Below are 19,214 nucleotides of genomic sequence, written 5' to 3' on the forward strand. Positions count from 1 at the left end.
AAGTCTTCACCAGGGGCCCCAGGGAGAGAGGGCTGAGGCTGACCCGGCTCAAGTGGTCTGGAAGAGGTGAGAAAGAAACTGGTAGATGCCACATGGTGGCACAAAGGAGTCAGGTACATGAGCACGGACGGCACACTATGCCTGGAGGTACCTGTAGAGAGCGTGAGATCTGGGGGCAGGCAGGCAGTCTGCAACAGCTGGTCACGGAGACAGCCAGGAAAGGGAAGTCCTGCAGATGGCTCCTGGTGGCACCTTACTTGAAACCCCAGGCTAGTGGGCTGTGTCGTGGTCTGAGGAAGCTCAGTTCAAAACATCTTAGTTTTTTACAAATATGAGTTAGCTGGAATACAAAATCCTAGCCTGTTAATCTGGTAATTGAAGTATTTTTTTAATCATAGCCAGGCTTAGCTTCTCACCCTGCCCGCACCCCCCACCCCGCCCCGCCCCAAACTTCATGCAAGACTTCAGCTTTACTTTCCCTCTTAAGCCATGCCAAAATGCTGAGTCACTAAAAATAAATAAATTAATTAATTAATTAAAAAAAAAATAAAAAAGCAGAAAAGAAAGTAAAGGAAGTGTGATCCTGCTTCTTAGTTCTAGCCTTCCTAATGACCTAAGCAGCACTTTTTCCCCGAGTTGTGATTCCTGTGATGCTAAAGGACGTCACATTGCACAATCTTAATAAGGTTTCCAATCAGCCCCACCCGCTCTGGCCCCACCCCCACCTCCAACAAAGATTTATCAAATGTGGGATTTTCCCATGAGTCTCAATATTAGAGTCTCAAGCCCCAATAAATATGAGACTGGGGATGTCTGAGGTTCATTCTGCCCTGGAGCCCACCAGGAACGAAAGAGAGAGATCCATCTGCCCTCCAGGACCTCAGCTATGAACTCCCTCTCCACAAGTAAGTGAAGGCAGTCCCTAGCCCTGGGACCGCCCGGCTGCCTGGCCAAGCGGAGGGAGGGGTGTGTGTCCGCTGGGAGGGCTGGCAGGGCGCCAGCAGCCAGAAGCACAGCTCCCCCAGCGGTGCGCTCTGCTCACTGGCTGCTCTCCCTTGCCTCCGGCACAGGCGCCTTCAGTCCAGTGGCCTTCTCTCTGGGGCTGCTCCTGGTGATGGCTACTGCTTTCCCTACCCCGGGACCCCTGGGAGGAGATTCCAAAGATGATGCCACCTCAAACAGACCACCACTCACCTCTGCAGACAAAATGGAAGACTTCATTAGGTTCATCCTTGGCAAAATCTCTGCATTGAAAAAGGAGGTGGGTAGGCTCAACTGAGGGTGATAAAGGGCCTGTGTGGGCATTCGTCTCCTGGCCCCTGGATGTGGACAAGGGCTTCTGCACTGGGAGGTCTGAGCTGGGTTCTGGGGCAGTACAGATTTCAGGCCAGAGGGGCAGACTGTCTGCTGTACTTCTTTTCTGCCGCTGGTCTGAGGGAGCTCCTTTCCCTCCTGGAAAACATACAGTGGGGCTGAAATCCATGCCCTCTGGCCCTATTCCCAGTCCCATACTTGGCAGGAGCTGGGCATCACTGTCTCCCAGGACTTCCTTATCCCTAACCAAAAAAATAAGGTCTTTCAATTTTCTTGTGTCTCTTGGACTTTGGAAGGATTAGCAAAGTGCCACCTGAAAGCAATGTTGAGCTTCTCAGGACAATCATAGGACTTTTAGGTTATGGGAGTTCAGTGATTAGGGACTCCCTACAGTAATTCCAGCATAGAAGATGCAAGTGGCAAAATCATAGGTAGGTTAAAGCATATAAGATCCAAGTGGCAAGATCATAGGTAGGTTAAAGCAGCTCCAAAGCTTCATAGGTAAGGGGTAATTTGGCTCTGTTTGGTGGAAAGGAAAGAACTGAGGAGAGTAATGGGAGCCCTGAAATAAATCTAGTTCTGGTTCTGCTGAACCAGCTTTGTGATCTTTGGTGAATTCCCTACCACCTCTGGGCCCCCTCTGTAAAATTATGGAATTGGACTAGATGATTTCATAGGTCCTTCTAGCTGGAACGTGATATAGCTCAAATCATTTTCACCCAATTATCATCAAAATTGCTGTCACGTACACACACATACACACACCTTACAGGGGAGGAGTTTCATTTTCCCCAGTTTGAAGAGATAGGGATGCAGAGACTCAGGATAGGTAACAGGTGTGAAGTCATAGGTGAGCTCAGCATTGAACCCAAGCATGCCCATCTTCACTAGACCTCACTTGCCTGGAGGCTAATGCTCTATAATTTCATTTTCTTAGAGAACTTCCTGCAGTGGTAAAACATGAATCGGCCCTCTAGTGGTGTTTGTTTTAGAGGCACTTAAATGATAACAGTTCTGGTATTCCTTCCCAGATGTGTGAAAAGTATAACAAATGTGAAGACAGCAAGGAGGCACTGGCAGAGAACAACCTAAATCTTCCAAAACTGGCAGAAGAGGACAAATGCTTCCAGTCTCAATTCAATCAGGTATGAACACATCACGTTCACTTTTAGCTACTCCTTAGTCAAAAGTTCTCCCTCTTACATGCAGCGTCTGTATACATACAGTCCAGGCAGAAAACAAAGAAGGGGATCAATGTAAAGAATGTCATGTAAATTTCAGGAGGAGGCCAACTTAAATCTTCCTAAAGGCAAGTTATTTTTGAATGGCATGGTTAGAGACAGCCCTTCTGTGCTGGGATTTTCACAGCTGTCAAATGTTAGAAACCCCAGCAGGTTTAGCTAATACATTCTGGATAAGGTGGTCCATCTCCTCCTTGGCTGCCTTTAGCAGGATCCAGGTCTGCCTTTCCTGTAGAGGTCATTCTCTACCCGCTTCTCCTTCCAGACAGTGGGATCCGCTAAAGGCTTCAGCCCATATTGACAACAGCAGGAGTAAAGCCACGAGGGAGGATATTAAGGGGAGAATCAGAGAAGGACCCCCCTTGCACCTATCAGGCATTGGGTAAAACTGATAAAGTAATGTCTCTGTTCAGATATTTTAAAAGGGGCCATCTGAGGCTGTCTGATGTCTCAAAATACAATGCTCAGAAGTATTTGAAGTCCCCTGGAAGGGCAGAGGAAGAAGTTGATGACTTGTAGCAACTTAACTTTTTTTTTTTTTTTAAGATTTTATTTATTTATTTGACAGAGAGAGATCACAAGTAGATGGAGAGGCAGGCAGAGAGAGAGAGGAGGAAGCAGGCTCCCTGCCGAGCAGAGAGCCCGATGCGGGATTCGATCCCAGGACCCTGAGATCATGACCTGAGCCGAAGGCAGCGGCTTAACCCACTGAGCCACCCAGGCGCCCCACAACTTAACTTTTTAAAATTGATTATATCTTTCTAGTAATAACCAATTTTCCCATCTTTCCTCTTAGGAGACCTGTCTGACAAGAATCACTACTGGTCTTCAGGAGTTTCAGATACACCTGAAATACCTAGAGGCCAACTATGAGGGTAATAAGAACAATGCCCACTCTGTGTACATCAGCACCAAACACCTGCTCCAGAAGCTGAGGCCCATGGTGAGCATTCCGTCATCCCCTTCCTTGGTGTGAGGAAGACAGGCTCAAAGAAAGGGACCTAGGCAACTTGGGAGTGCAAAGCCAATTCAAAAGAGATAGCTACATGTAAAGGAAAGGATCTAAGAAATATTTCCTGATAGTTGAAACCTTTTTTTTTCTTTTGGCTCTCTTCTGTAAAAGACATCACTAACCATATTTAAAACTATATTAAATTAGGTGGATTTTAACATCAAATTCTACTAGGACATCTTAAGAAATATTAAAAAAAAAAATCTGTAGAGGCAGAAGGAAGCACACATCCAATCCTGCTCAGTGATCCATGATAAAAAAGAACAGAGAGCACAAAAATTATTTTAATATGTTAATTATTGTCAAATGATATCCTTGTCGTTGTGGTATTTTCAACTCTTTCCCTCTACTTTTTGCCAGAAGAGTTAATATAGAGAAATGGAGAAAGGCTAGAAGAGCAAGTACCAAAGGCTTTGGTCATTACAAAGCCATTCAAATGTCACCGAATGGAGGCTTGAGGGCACAGCATAGGGATGAGCTTCTGAACAAAGCACAGTGGGAAGGTCTCCAGAGAAGCAGGCACATTGGTGTTGATACTGCTACTACCTTTCCTGGCTGTTTGCCTTAAACCAGGGCATTTCCCACTTTCAATTGCACACCAAACCTGTGGGGATCTTGTCACAGTGCAGAGTTGGATCCAGCAGGTCTCGGGTGAGACCCGAGACTCTCATCATCCCTAATAAGGCCCAGGTGATGCCAACACTGCAGTGCCCTAGAAGCACACTTTGGAGATGCAAGGCCTCCCACAATTACCTAGACTCTTGTTAGTGGGTCTGTGAAAAGGTGTCTCTTGGTCATCCCTACACCCCATTAGATGAGTGGACCCTCAGAAGATGCCAGCTGGATAAGGCTATGTGCCAGGCACTGTCTAGCTTAAGAGAAGACAAGATACAATGGTTGCCCTCGAGATGCTCATGGTTTAACAGAGAAAGAGCAGTGAAGGGATGACTAGAATTCAGTTGCTGTGAAAGGTCTTCATGCTGGGTGGGCTCAGGTGGGCTTGGAGGAGGGGCATCTCACCCTACCTGGGGCAGGCAGCGCCAAGTAGTCTCCTTCACCCCAAATTTGAATGTCTTTTCACAGTCCAGAGCATCCCTCCACTCAAAAGGATTTGTTCAATATTTAAATAGTTCTTTTCACTTTCTTTTCCCCTCATGTGAAGAATCGGGTTGAAGTGACCACCCCCGACCCTACCACAGATTCCAGCCTGCAGGCTCTCTTCAAGTCGCAGGACAAGTGGCTGAAACACGTAACAATTCACCTCATCCTACGGAGCCTTGAGGATTTCCTGCAGTTCAGCCTGAGGGCCATTCGGATCATGTAGCCTGGGCATCTAAGATTGCTGTAGTTCATGGGCATTCTTTTCTCTGGTTAGAAACCTGTCCATTGGGCACATAACTTATGTCGTTCTCTGTGAAGAACTAAAAGTATGAGCGTTAGGACACTATTTTAATTATTTTTAATTTATTGATATTTAAATATGTTGAGTTAATTTATATAAGTAATAGATATTTATATTTTTTATGAAGTGCCACTTGAAATATCTTATGTATTCATCTTGAAAAAGTTAACATAAAATGCTAAGCAGCTTGAATATCCTCAATGTTTTGGAGTCAGGTCATTTCTTGGAATATGTAGGTTTACCTCAAATATATGGCTAACTTATGCATATTTTTAAAAGAGATATTTATATTGTATTTATATAATGTTTAAGTTGTTTTTATACCAATAAACATCTTTCTAAAAAAAATCAGCCAACTAAGCCTCTGTGTGTCCCGTGAAGATATTAACATAAACAAGTTTCTGTTACCAGCACCACTAAGAGCCAAAAAGAGCTCCAATCACCCAGGGAAAGATAGAATGGACACCTACTCTACAGCAGGCACGTGCCATACGTGTTGTATCTATGATATTTAATCCCCGCCCTTGTGTGTTTTTTTATGGAGATGGGAGAGTAAGGGATTTCCCCAAGTCACCTCACTGGAAGGTCAGGCACAGGCCCAGATTTTAAATCCAGGTCTAATTGCCTTCGGGCCCTCTACTCCTAACCTTTAGGTCCCGCTGCTTCCCAGGAAACCTTTTCAAAGATGTAGAAAAATCCCAACATGTTAATACAGATTTGATCAAAAGCCTTTGAAATGACATAACCACTTGTACAGACCAAGCAATGTGCACTTCCAAACAATAACTAGAAGTTCTGCCTCCCTACTCTGAGTCCCTTCAACATTACACATACCTCTCTATCGTAGCACCTACCACACTGCCCCAGATGGCGTATCTTTCCAGTCAGGCTTCTTTCTTCAAGGAGGCAGACTCTATTGTACTCATCTTTGTATCCTGAGCCCATGGCCCAGAACTTGGACATAAGAGGCCCCAGTAAACATTTGTTAAATGAAGAAACCATATACATAGAAACAGAAGACACTTCAATTTGGGGGGACATATACTGTTGGTCAATGAGTGGAGAAATTACAAATAATGTGTCCTTATGTATCTTCATCTTTAAAAAAAAATAGCAAGAGTTAGGAAGAAACAGTCTAAGATGTAGAGGAGGCAATGAATAGTCAGTGTGTGTGTTTGTGTGTGTGTGTATACACATATACATGTATATATATACATGTATATATTTCCTCTCACACCAGCAATATTCTTCATGGTAAGAGAGGCAATTTGAGTAACCACACATAGCCCACTATCCCACCTCAACACTGTGCTGGGAATTTGGTAAAGATTTCCCCCTTTCAGCCCAATAAATATGAAATTTCTACCTTCTATTAAAGCTTTCCCCACTTTGGTCATCACAGACTTCTTCCACCATGGGAAGAATTCTACTGAGCAAAACAAGGTCCACAGAAGCAAGGACTGAAAGGAGCCAAGCAAGATAAAAGCCACATACTCTGATTTCTACGAACCAGGCATCACAAGTGGGTTTCCCAAAGTGGGAGCCAAATCAAAGAACAAAGAGAAATAGCGGTTGACCAATGCATCAATTCCTCAAACAAAAAATTTTTGAGCCCATATATAAGTCGGGCAATGCTGGGGATGTAGAGATGAACAAGCTAGACACATCCCCAGCCCTACGTGGCATGGAAGACAGACAATGAACAAAGAATGTAAAGTGTGAGGAGGTTTACAAAAGAGAAATGTGAGGTCTGCTGAGAACGTATTTGGGGGGCACCAATAGCAGGGAAACATAAGCCTGGGGAGGGCACTCATGGAGTCTTAACTGAGGGAGATATTTGGATTGAGATATAAAAGATATGTAGGAGTTAGGCTAAAATAGGTGGGAAGAGCACTCCCGACAAAGGGAACAGCATGTGCAAAAGTCTGAATCAATAGAGAACTGGCTAAGACAATGAGAATTATGTTATGTCCAATACATAATGAACAAGGAGGGTGGCTGAGAGGTTGGGGAGGGAGGCTGGGAGCATATGGACAGTCATTTGTGAGAAGAAGGTACTGACAGATTTTAAGTAGTAGAAGGACATATTAGATTTACATTTTAATATGATCCCTCAAGTTGCAATATGGAGAATGGATAGGAAAGGATCTGAAAGAGGATATTGGAGGAACATCATTAGCCCAGGGGAGAGAAATGACAATATCCTGGAAGGCAGCTATGCTCACCACTATACCACCAACGCAGATGACAATATCCTGAATTAGGTTGGTGGTAATTGCTAGAAAAGACAAGGTGATAGCAACCATCTGCAAAAGATATGTAGCAGTTAGTTCAGTAGGATCTGGTGACTACTGACCAAGATTCAAGAATCACAGAGGCCACCAAGGCTTTGAGAGAGGTAAGAAGTTGGGATTAGATGGAGGAATAAAATACAAAGAATTTTATATTTCAGAGTTTTCATTTATTCATTTGTTCAAATGCTCTCTGAGCATCTGTAATATGCCAGATTCTTTGCCGGGCCCTGGGGTTATATTGACGAGTAAAACAGACTAGGTCTCTGTTCTCAAGGAGCTTACAGTCTAGAGAAAACAATTCAAAGAAATAACTGTATGCTAAGTGTGTGTGCTATTGTTATGAGATGAATTATGTCCCCTAAAAGGATTTGTTGAAGTCTTAACCTCCAGTACCTGCTAATGTGAGCTTACTTGGAAATAAGATCTCGGGGCACCTGGGTGGCTCAGTGGGTTATGCCGCTGCCTTTGGCTCGGGTCATGATCTCAGGGTCCTGGGATCGAGTCCCGCATCGGGCTCTCTGCTAAGCAGGGAGCCTGCTTCCTTCTCTCTCTCTCTGCCTGCCTCTCAGTGTACTTATAATTTCTCTCTGTCAAATAAATAAATAATTAAAATCTTTAAAAAAAAAAAAAAAGAGAGAAATAAGATCTCTGCAGATGTTATCAAGATACGATGAGGTCAGTAGGGTGGACCTTATAAGAAGAGAAGAGACACACAGGGCACAAGTCCATGCAAAGGGAAGCAGATACTGGAGAGATGATCCGCAAACCAAGGACGGTCAGAATCAGCAGAAGGTAGGACAAGACAAGGATCTCTCCTAAAGCCTTTAGAAAGACCGTGGCCTGCTCAGACCTTGATTTTGGACACCTGGCCTCCGGACTGGTGAAAGAATAAATTCCATAGGAAACTAACACAGCTACCAAGAACAGCACACAGTCAATAGGAGGGCCCAAAGTAGAGGGTTCAGGAAAGGCTTCCCAGAAGAAAATGACATTTAAGCTTTATTCATGAACATAAAGCAAATACAGCAACCTTGGGCTAGCCCAGTGCTGAAGAATGCAGGGAGGTTCCTGTTCACCACTGGGGAAAATGGACAATGGGAGGTTGAAAATATAAGAAGATTCAGAGAAGTGATGAAGGAGAAACCCAAGGTAAGATTTCAAAGCAAGAAGGGATAGCAACAATCTGTAATAGAGAGCGCCAAAAGGAAGGCCGTGGTCCAGATTCAACTTCTAATAAAACTTCCAAGTTTCTGGTGGGTTAAGAATGGAAAGGAAGGGATGAACCAGCCCCAATGCTCTAAGAATAGACTATTAATAATGATAATAGAACTGAGCACTTACTGTGTGCCCTATATGGTTCATTATATGTATTACTTCAGAGACACATGTCTTAACCAAAGGAGCAGGGAGTCTAAGCAACTTGTGTTAAGTCGCAAAGGGTGTAAATTCCATTAACCATTATCCTTTCAAATCAATTCTCCACTTCTTCAGAGTAATAGTTTGAAATGGACCTGTGGCTCCCCATCAAGAGACTACATTTCCTATTCTCCTTTGCAGATTGGTGTTGCTATGCTGGGAAAGCACATGGCTCATTAGAAAAGACTGCTTGTAAGCTTGGTCCCTGGCTGGCATCTGGAAACTTGACTGGTAAACACTCCCTTACATCAATCCAAAACTTTCCCTATGATAAGAGTGCCAAAACTGTACAAACCATATGGTTTATACTAATTACCTGCTTTCCTCCTGAGAATACGAGATTTTAATATGTGCAAAGCAGAGGATACCCCAATAAAAACTATGGGCACCAAGTTGTTAATGAATATCCCTGGCAGACATGTGTCGTCACAAGTCATTGCTAGAGGAATTAAGCACATCCTGTGTGGCTCCCCTGGGATAAGACTCTTGGAAGTTTGTGCCTGATTTCCTCCAAAATTCACCCCATGTGTCTCTTTCCTTTGCTGAGTTTGCATTGCATGCTTTTGCTGTAATAAATTACAGCCATGAGTATGAATCCTGTGACTCATTCACACTGAGTTCTGTGAGTTCTCCCTAGTAAATCACTGAACCCGAGGGTGGTGCTGGGAAACCCCGACAGAGTAGCTAAGTTTTCAACAAGGAAACGTGAGTAGAATTGATGTTGTAATTTTACTTTCACTTGCCAAAAAAGATATTACTTGCCCCCCATTTCTAGTGTTTCACCTTTCTGTGGATTAGAAACAAATGTTGTAGTGAATCAGCTTCAATCTTGCTGAACAGAGTAATATCCATAGCTGTAATGTCTAATGTGGTAGATAGTAACCACCAGTGTGCATTTAATTTTAATTTTAAATTCACTAAAATTATATAAAATTAAAAATTATGGCCTCTGACTTCAAACATGCTAATGGCTATGATATTGGACAGTGAAAATACATTTCCATCATTGCAGACATATCTACTGGACAGTCCTGCCAAAGAGATTGATGGAAACTTGATCACTAAATGATCTCATGGAGCTACGCAGACTCACCTACCTGGACCAACAATTACTGAACTGTAAGATGATAAGGAAATATACATCTGTTTTAAGCAACTATATTTTAGGATATTCTGTTACAGCAGCTTACCCTGTATCTAATGTAGTTCCTGATTTATTCTTAACCAAGGATGAAAAACATTTATGAAGCAAGGTAACTGTATAGGACAAGAGCAGATTCAGAATATCTAAGTAGCACACCTTCCCTTGGTATCCAGGTCGTTAATCAGGGAGCATGCCAGGTGGTAACATTGTCCATATAAGATAGAGCCATAATCCCAAAAGCTCAATTCTTGCTCTATCATTGCACTTTTGTATTGTCATTCAGGAAGAACTTAGACAATCAATCTATGAACTTCCTTCTAATTCAAGCATTTAGTGTTATAAATTTCCTTGTTAGTACTGCTTGAACTTGGTCCCACAAAGTTTCATATGCTGTATTTCCATTTTCATTCAGTTCAGTGTATTTTTTTTTTAATTTCTCTTGAGACTTCTTTGACCCATGGATTATTCAAAAGTGTGTTGTTTAGTTCCTAGGGCTTGAAATTTTTAGATCATCTTTGTGATACCCATTTCTTGATTACACTGTGGTCAGAGAACATACTTTATATGATTTCAATTCTTTAAAATTTGTTGAGGTTTGTTTTATGGCTTAGGATATGGTCTATCTTGGTATATGTTCCATGGGTTCTTGAAAAGAATATATATTCTGTTGCTATTAGGTGAAGTGCTTTATATGTCAATTAGCGCCTATTAGTTGAAATCGTCTGTATCTTTGATGATTTTCTCTGTAGTTGTTCTATTGATTGTTGAAAGGAATATTGATGTTGCCAAATAGAATTGTGAATTTGTCTATTTTTCCTTTTAGTTCTCTAAGTTTTTGCTTCATGTATTTCACAGTTCTGTCATAGGGTGAACAAAGAGTTGGGCTTACTAGGTTTTACTGGTAGTTTGACTCTTTTATCATTATGTAACAACTCTCTCTGTCCTTGGTCATTTTCTCTGCTCTAAGTCTACTTTATCTGATATCAATACCCCTACTTCTGCTCTCTTTTGCTTAAGATCTGCATGGTATATATTTTTCCATCCTTTTAACTCACATATATCATTTGAATTATTTGAAGTGAGTTTCTTGTACAACACATAGTTGGGTCATGTTTTTAAATATACAGTGTGAATCTCTGTCTTTAATTGGTATGTTTAAATTGTTTATATTGAATATAATCATTGATTTGTTAAGCCTCAAATACGCCATTTTTCTTACTTTGTGTTTGATCTCTATTTTGTTTTTCCTGCCTTCCAGTAAGTTACTTGAACATTTTTAGAATTCCATTTTGATTTTCCTGTAATGTTTTTGAGTGTATCTCTTTGTAGAGCTCTTCTAGTGTTTGCTCTAGGCATTCATCATTCATTACATTATTTACATCTAATTGATCAGAGTCACTGGTGTCAACATTTTACCAATTCAAGTGAAACACAAAAACTTTATTTCTCTTTATACCCTTTTATTCACCCTCATTTATAATTGCCTTAATTATTTTCTCTCCATATACTGAGAACCACATAGACAGTTAACATTTTTGCTTCAATAATCCAAGATAATTTTTAAAAACTCTAGAGGTATAAAGTCTTAAAAAAAAAAAAACAAACCTCCAGAGGGGAAATCTATTATACTCAATCATTTCATTTTTCTTCCTTTGGCTTTTCCCAGATTCTTTCTTCCTTTTTTATATTCTAAGATTCTTTCTTTTGCCATTTCTGTCTCGTTTTTGTTTAGCCATTCTTTTAGGGTACACATACTGGCAACAAATTTTCTTAGCTTTCTGTTATCTGAGAAGTCTTCACTTCCCCTTCATTCCTAAGGATATTTTCACTGAATATAAGTTCTTTTCTTTTAGCACTTGAAAAATGTCTATCACTCCCTTCCAGTGTTTTATGGTTTCTAATGAAAAACCTGCTTGTCATTTAAATTGTTTGTTTTTTTGTTTTGTTTTTCCTATAGGCAAATGTAATGTGTCACTTCTTTCTGGCTGCTTTCAAGAACTTTTCCTTGTCTTTAGTTTTCATGTGGGAAAAGAATTCCAAGTCCCTCATTTGTCCTTGATTGACAATAAGGGTGGAAGTTACCCTCTGTTACTACTAGGCAGGGATGGAAGTTTAGCCTTCCCACTAGGTCTTCCCTGATGCCACGCTGGCTGAAGAGGGGTGCCTCACTACTACTTCCACTAACATGGTGAGGGGAGAAGATGGCCTCATTACCACTGAAGGCTGGGGAAAGTTCTGACTCTCCATTAAGCCCCTCTTACATCATGCTAATGGGGCAGAGAAGGGTTATCTCCTTACCAGCTGGTGGGAGAAGCAGCCCAAGCTTTGGGTGTAATCCACTCACACTGCAAGGGCTGGGAGGGGTGTTCATTACTGCCTAGCAGGGATGGAGGTCCCAGATCCCTACTCCGCCTTCTCTGACACCTTCCCTGTGGGCGTGTTGTGGGCCTCATTACAGTCTCATGAGGGCGGAAGCCTAGGCTCCTCACTTGCTCTCAGCTAGAGAAGGTATAGTGGGACCATAGATATTTCTGTGGAATTTGAATGAAGTCTAGTGCCATTATCTAGAAGTTTTCTGTCTTGTGAGACTGTCCATTTCCTAGTCCTTTGGCTAGAAAGATCAAACTTTTCTCAAAACATTTTTTTTTAAAATATGCACCCACTGGCATTTTCTGAGTTGCTATTTTCTTTAGTGTTGAGTCTGAAATCTATGAGACAGAAAGAAAACCCAAGGAACTCACCATCATGTCATTCCTCAGGTCCTAGTCCCTGCCTCTTGTCTCTACAGAGTCTTCTTATATTTGTTTTATACATAATATCCAGGTTTTAGTTATACCTAGTGGGAGGAACAGGGGAGGGTAGGTTTATTCCATCTTCCCGGAGGCAGAATATGTGTAGTAATATCAGGTACTCCCAGTTCTTAACCCAAAATCAAATTTCCAAGGCCACATCTTCATCATGCAAAATCCATGCCAGTGAGCCATCTCTCACTGATGAAGAATGCCTCCTATTTCTTCACTGGGACACATAGAAATAATATTAATAAAGTAGAAAAACAATATCAAACTAAAATTAAAAATCTATACTGTACAATAGGTATTCATCATACAAGTTCCAATATAATGATTGTGAATAATATTTCATATATTAAGCTGGTGTTCTTTTCATTCCTAATAATTCCTTTCTGTCCCATGATCTTTCCCCAACTCAAACTGAAGATTAAGGCATCTACTACTTCCAAAGAGTAGAAGAGATGTGTAGAAAAGCAGATCTTTTCTTTTTTAGTTGTAATAGCCTGATCTTTTGAGGATATGGCAAAAAAGGATGCATTACCAAATGGACTGGAGAAAATGCATGATTATGATTATATAAAATCCAGTTTTTCCTATCCTAAAGGAGAAACAGACTCCCTTGCTGTGGGAGATAGGGAGTGATAAGATGGAGAAAAACACGAAAGTTACTTGTTAATAAATATCTCTGAGAAGGGCATCCAAGTGCTGTTGTGTGTCTGAAGGTCACAAATAAGAATAGCCTGGAGAGCCCTTGAGACAGGACAGAGCAGAAATAAGGATAATGTGTCTGATGAATGAAGACCAATTTATATTAAATACCTTGGAAACAGAGGACAACCACCTGGGGGTAGATGGCTTATCCCCACCCCCATCTTACCCATTGGGAAGTCTTGGCACTCCTGGGACTGACTTTCAATCCTAAAGGTACACAGGGAAGTAGGGGAAGAAAGGGCCTGAACTGACTGAAGAAATGTTGATTTGGCCTTATAAACTTCTATAAAATGAGGGCTTGGCATAAAACTTATGTTCAATTTAAAAAAAAATAAAGATAGGGCTTACATACCTGTGTTAACAGCATAAGATTCATGCCCATTACAGAACAATGAAATAACAAAGAAATGTTGGCAAATTATCAGAAATATTCAAGTAAGAGAGTGTGGTTTTCTAGTATAGTTGGTAGATGAAGTACATTTTAATAAATAAGTTAATGAGGGGCGCCTGGGTGGCTCAGTGGGTTAAAGCCTCTGCTTTTGGCTCAGGTCATGATCCCAGGGTCCTGGGATGGAGCCCCGCATCAGGCTCTCTGCTCAGCAGGGAGCCTGCTTCCTCCTCTCTCTCTGTCTGCCTCTCTGTCTGCTTGTGATCTCTGTCAAATAAATAAATAAATCTTTAAAATAAATAAATAAATAAATAAGTTAATGAAACTTTTGCTTAGTATATCCACAAATGTTTCAATTGTTGATGAAGCTCTATGCCAGTGTAATAACAATTAACTACAAAATGCCATAAAGACTAAGACGTAGTTCTGACATTGCAATAAATCAGGTTTTAGAAATCTCCATCCTTTGAAAAAGAGCCACAAAAAAAAATGAAAATTAAGAGTTTTATAGCAACAGTCAAATACTCTGTTTAGAAAAGAGCCGTAATAACTGGCAAGGGCCCAACACATGATTTGTTTCAGGCTTAAAGGCACTGATTAATTTTAATTAGGTAGTAGCTGAACCACGGCAGATAAAGAGGTTACAGGAATTTTTACATTTCTCTGAAATGCTACAGACCAAAGAAAGGAACCACAGACATACCTTGTCTTATTGCACTACATAGACACTGAATTTTTTTCAAATTGAAGATTCATGGCAACCCTGCACAGAGCAAGTCTATTGGCACTATTTTTCCAACAGCATTTGCTCACTTCACGTCTCTGTGTCCTCTCAATAAATGTTGTGTGTGTTCTGATTGCTCCACAGATGAGCCATTTCCCTGGTTCTCTCCCTCTCCTTGAGCCTCCCTACTCCCTGAGATACAACAATATTGAAATTAGGTCAATTAATAACCCTATAATGGTCTCTTAAGTGTTCAAGGGAAAGGAAATGTTGCATGTCTCTTACGTTAAATCAAAAGCTGGGACTTGATTATGTTTAGTGAGGAAGGCGTGTCAAAAGCAAGAGAAGTTCAATCTAAGCCTCTTTGTGTCAAACTGTTGGCCAAGTTGTGAATGCAAAGGAAAAGTTTCTGAAGGAAATTAAAAGTGGTACTCCAGTGAACACACAAGTGATAAAAAAGTAAAACAGCCTGCTTCCAGCATGGAGGAAGTTTTAATGGTCTACACGGAAGCCACAACATTCCCTCAAACCAACGCCTAATCGAGAGCAAGGCTCTAACACTCTTCAGTTCTGTGAAGGCTGACAGAGAGGTGGATGCTGCAGAAGAGGAGTGTGAAGCAAGCAGAGGGTTGGTTCATGAGGTTTAAGAAGAAAGCCGGTCTCCATGACGTGACGGTGCGAGATGGAGCAGCAGGTGCTGATGTGGAAGCTGCAGCAAGTGATCCAGAAGATCTGGCGGAGTTCATCAGAGAAGGTGGCTGCCCTAAACAACAGATTTTTCTCTGGTTTTTTTTTCCCCTTTTTTTAAAAGATTTTATTTATTTGACACAGAGAGAGAAAGCATACAAGCAAGGGGAGAGGCAGAAGGAGAGGGAGAAGCAGGCTCCCCACTGAACAGGGAGCCAAATGCAGGGCTCCATTCCAGGACCCTGGGATCATGACCTGAGCTAACGGCAGACACTTAACCGACTGAGCCATCCAAGTGCCCCAAAAGATTTTCAACACAGATGAAACAGCTTTATATTGGGAGAAGATGCCTTTTAGGACTTTCATAGCTGGAGAGAAGTCAATGCCTGGTCTCAAAGCTTCAGAGGAGAGGCTGAGCCTCTTTTTAGGGGTCAACACACCAGTGACTTCAAGCTGAAGCCAATGTTCATTCCAAAAATCCAATGGCCCTTAAGAATTATGCTAAATATTCTGCCTGAGTTCTCAAAATGGTATAACAAACCCTGGCAGACAGCACATCTGTCTATAACATAGTTTACTGAATATTTTAAGCCACTGTTGAGACCTCCTGCTCAAAAAAACCATATTCCTTTCAAAATATGACTACTTATGGGGCACCCAGGTGGGTCAGTTGGTTGAGCAACCAACTCTTGATTTGGGCTAGGTCATGATCTCAGGGTCGTTGAGATCTAGTCCCTAGTCTGGCTCAGCACTCAGCGAGGGGATCTGCCTGAGATTCTCTCTCTTTCTCCCTCTGTTCAACATCCTGATTTCTCTCTTTTTATAAAATAAATAAATCTTTAGAAAAATATGACTGCTCATTGACAGCGCACCTGGTCACCTAAGAGCTCTGATGGAGATGGATAATGAGATGAATTGTTTTCATAGCTGTTAATGGATTCATTCTGTGGTCCATGGATCAAAAAGTATTTTTTACTTTCAAGTCTTATTACTAAAGAAATAAATTTTTTGGTGCACCTGAGTGCCTCAGTGGGTTAGGCCTCTGCCTTCAGCTTGGGTCAATGATCTCAGGGTCCCCTCCCTCTCTGCCTGCCTCTCTGCCTACTTGTGATCTCTCTCTCTCTCTGTTAAATAAATAATAATAATTAAAAAAAAAAAAAAGAAAGAAATTTTGTAAGGCTGAGGCTACCATAGACAGTGATTTCTCTGATGGATCTCCGCAGTGTAAATTGAAAACCTCCTGGAAAGGTTGTGCCACTCTAGATGCCATTGAGAACATTGTGATTCATGGTAAAAGGTCAAAATATCACCACTCACAGGAGTTTGGAAGAAGTTGATTCCAGTCTTCATGGAGGACCATGAGGGGTTCAAGACTTCAGTGGAGGAAGTTACTACAGATGTGGTGGAAACAGCAAAAGAAATAGAACCAGATGTGGATCCTGAAGGTGAGACTGACTTGCTGCAACCTCATAATCAAACTTAAATGGATGTGGAGTTGCTTCTTAAGGATGCACAAAGAGGGGCACTTGGGTGGTTCAGTGGGTTAAGCCTCTTCTTTCAGCTTAGGCCATGACCTCAGGGTCCTGGGATTGAGCCCCACATCAGGCTCTCTGCTCAGCAAAGGAGCCTGCTGCCCCATCTCTCTCTGCCTGCCTCTCTGCCTACTTGTGATCTCAATCTGTCAAATAAATAAATAAAATCTTTAAAAAAAAAAAAAAAAGGATGCACAAATAAAGTGGTTTCTTTTTTTTAAGAATATTTTATATTTATTTACTTATTTGTCAGAAAGAGCAAGTGAGAGAGCGGTGAGTGAAAGAGTGGGCACATACAAGCAGGCTCCCTGCTGAGCAAGAAGCCTGACACGAGACTTGATCCCAGGACTCTGGGATCATGACCCAAGCTGAATACAGACACTTAACTGACTAAGCCACCCAGGTGTCCCAAGAAAGTGGTTTCTTGACGTGGAATCTACTAGTGAAGAAGCTGTGAAGACTGTTGAAAGGTCAGCAAAGGATTTAGAATATTCCACAAATTTAGCTGATAAAGCAGGAGCAGGGTTTGAAAGGACTAACTCTAATTTTGAAAGAAGTTCTACTGTGGGTAAAACGCTCTCAAAGAGCTTTGCATGCCACAGAGAAATGGTCCATGAAAAGACAAATCCACTGATGAAGCAAACCTCATACTTGTCTTGTTTTAAGAAACTGCCCCAGCCACCGCAACCTTCAGCAACCACCACCCTGTCAGCAGCCACCGATGTCCAGGCAGCACCCTCCACCAGCAAAAAGATTACAAAAAAAAATCACTGAAAGGTCAGATGTAGTTAGCATTTTTTAGCAATAAGTATTTTTTTAATTGAAGTATATACATTGTTTTATATACTGGGAAGCCAAAAAATTCATTTAATTTCCTTTATTGACATACTCACTTTGTTGCAGCAGTCTAGAACCAAACCTGCAGGATCTCTGAGGCATACCTGTATCTATGTGTGAAATGTCACATTACAATCATGCACTAGCTTGCTTTTCCCTTCTTTTCCCAGCCAGCATTTGCCAGAGTGGGTCCTCCTGAATGATGCCCAGGAATATGCTTTTTCACAAGTTTCTAGGGGATTCTGATGATTCAAAGTTTGGAAAACAGAAGAGTACTCTAAACAGACCCTAAATCAGGCTCAGTTAAACTAGATGAAGAGCCACAGCCCCTGCTGTTTCTGGGAATGCTTCCTTCCTTCCTCCTCCTTCTAAGTCACCCTGCCCTACTAGCTTCTATTTCCTCACAAGTCTCTGGGGCCAAAGCAAACTCTCAACCTGTAACATTCCAGCCAATTTTGACTTCACCTTCCTTGAAAACTATTTCTGTGGAACCTCTGGGTAAAGAAGGTACAGTAATATATTCTATTACATGGCCCTCTCTCAAATTTTCCTGAAAACAACAAAGATGAAAAAATGAGGGGCGCCTGGGTGGCTCAGAGGGTTAAGCCTCTGCCTTCGGCTCAGGTCATGATCTCAGGGTCCTGGGATCAAGTCCCGCATCCGGCTCTCTGCTCAGCAGAGAGCCTGCTTCCTCCTCTCTCTCTCTCTGCCTGCCTCTCTGCCTGCTTGTGATCTCTGTCAAATAAATAAATAAAACCTTCAAAAAAAAAAAAAGATGAAAAAATGATGGGGCAAAAAAAAAAAAAAAAAAACAGTATCATCAGTGAAGCAGAGAAACAAACACAGGCCCAGGCTACAAGTACATTGCCCCAAATCTGGGGAGTTTGGGTGGAGATGCCAGAGGAATCGATCTCCTGCACAGTACATATTCTCCTAAAGGAATTGCCAGCATTCTGAAGGGCCTATCCAAGGGCTCACAAGTCCTGGGGATAGACACGGCCCACAGAAGTGAGGTATACAGTCTGTTCAGACATACGTATGAGTTTCTTTCCTGAGAATGAATTCAAACACAACTGGTAATTAGGGAGGTGCAGAAATTATATGGGTTCATATATGACCTTTCCCAGTTGTTTTGAAGTTACCATGAGCAGGATTTCTCACAATTAAAGAGAAAGACTTAACAGCATAAAAAATCCTAAGCAGTATATAAAATCCTAAAATTTTATATAAAATATAAAAGGGGGAGCCCAAATCCTTTACAAGTTTAGTGACTGGTGTAGGGACTTAAAAACCTCTACTCCATTTTCTACTCCATTAAGTTTCTAAGGGATTCAGAGTGCTGATGTCAAAACTGCAAAGGCATGTGCCTTGTGTTAAAACAACCAACCAAACAAACAAACAAACAAATCAGGGGCCCTGGGTGGCTCAGTTGGTTAAGGATCTGCCTTCAGCTCAGGTCGTGATCTCAGGGTTCTGGGATCAAGCCCCACATCAGGCTCCCTGCTCCGTGGGAAGCCTAGTTCTCCCTCTCCCACTTCCCCTGTTTCTGTTCCCTCCCTCACTGTCTCTCTCTCTGTCAAATAAATAAATAAAATCTTAAAAAAAAAAAAGAATTGGAAGCTGTAAAAAAGGAAACATTCCAAAAACAAAAAGGAGCCAAAACACATACAAAAACCTTAAAGGGCAACCAGCCTACGAGATACAACTTCTAAAACAAATA

The 19,214-nt window shown here is 41.6% G+C and overlaps 1 protein-coding gene across 1 annotated transcript; it reads left to right on the top strand.

The window, feature by feature from the left end:
* Positions 1-565: 565 nt before the first annotated feature.
* Positions 566-5,310, top strand: IL6 (interleukin 6). Its single transcript, XM_059171335.1, has 5 exons — positions 566-905; positions 1,071-1,261; positions 2,346-2,459; positions 3,352-3,498; positions 4,730-5,310. The coding sequence occupies exons 1-5, from the start codon at positions 887-889 to the stop codon at positions 4,889-4,891; spliced, it is 633 nt and encodes a 210-aa protein (XP_059027318.1). The 5' UTR covers positions 566-886; the 3' UTR covers positions 4,892-5,310.
* Positions 5,311-19,214: the final 13,904 nt, after the last annotated feature.

This window comes from Mustela lutreola, chromosome 4, assembly GCF_030435805.1.
Source record: "Mustela lutreola isolate mMusLut2 chromosome 4, mMusLut2.pri, whole genome shotgun sequence".
NCBI classification, from domain to species: Eukaryota; Metazoa; Chordata; class Mammalia; order Carnivora; family Mustelidae; genus Mustela; species Mustela lutreola.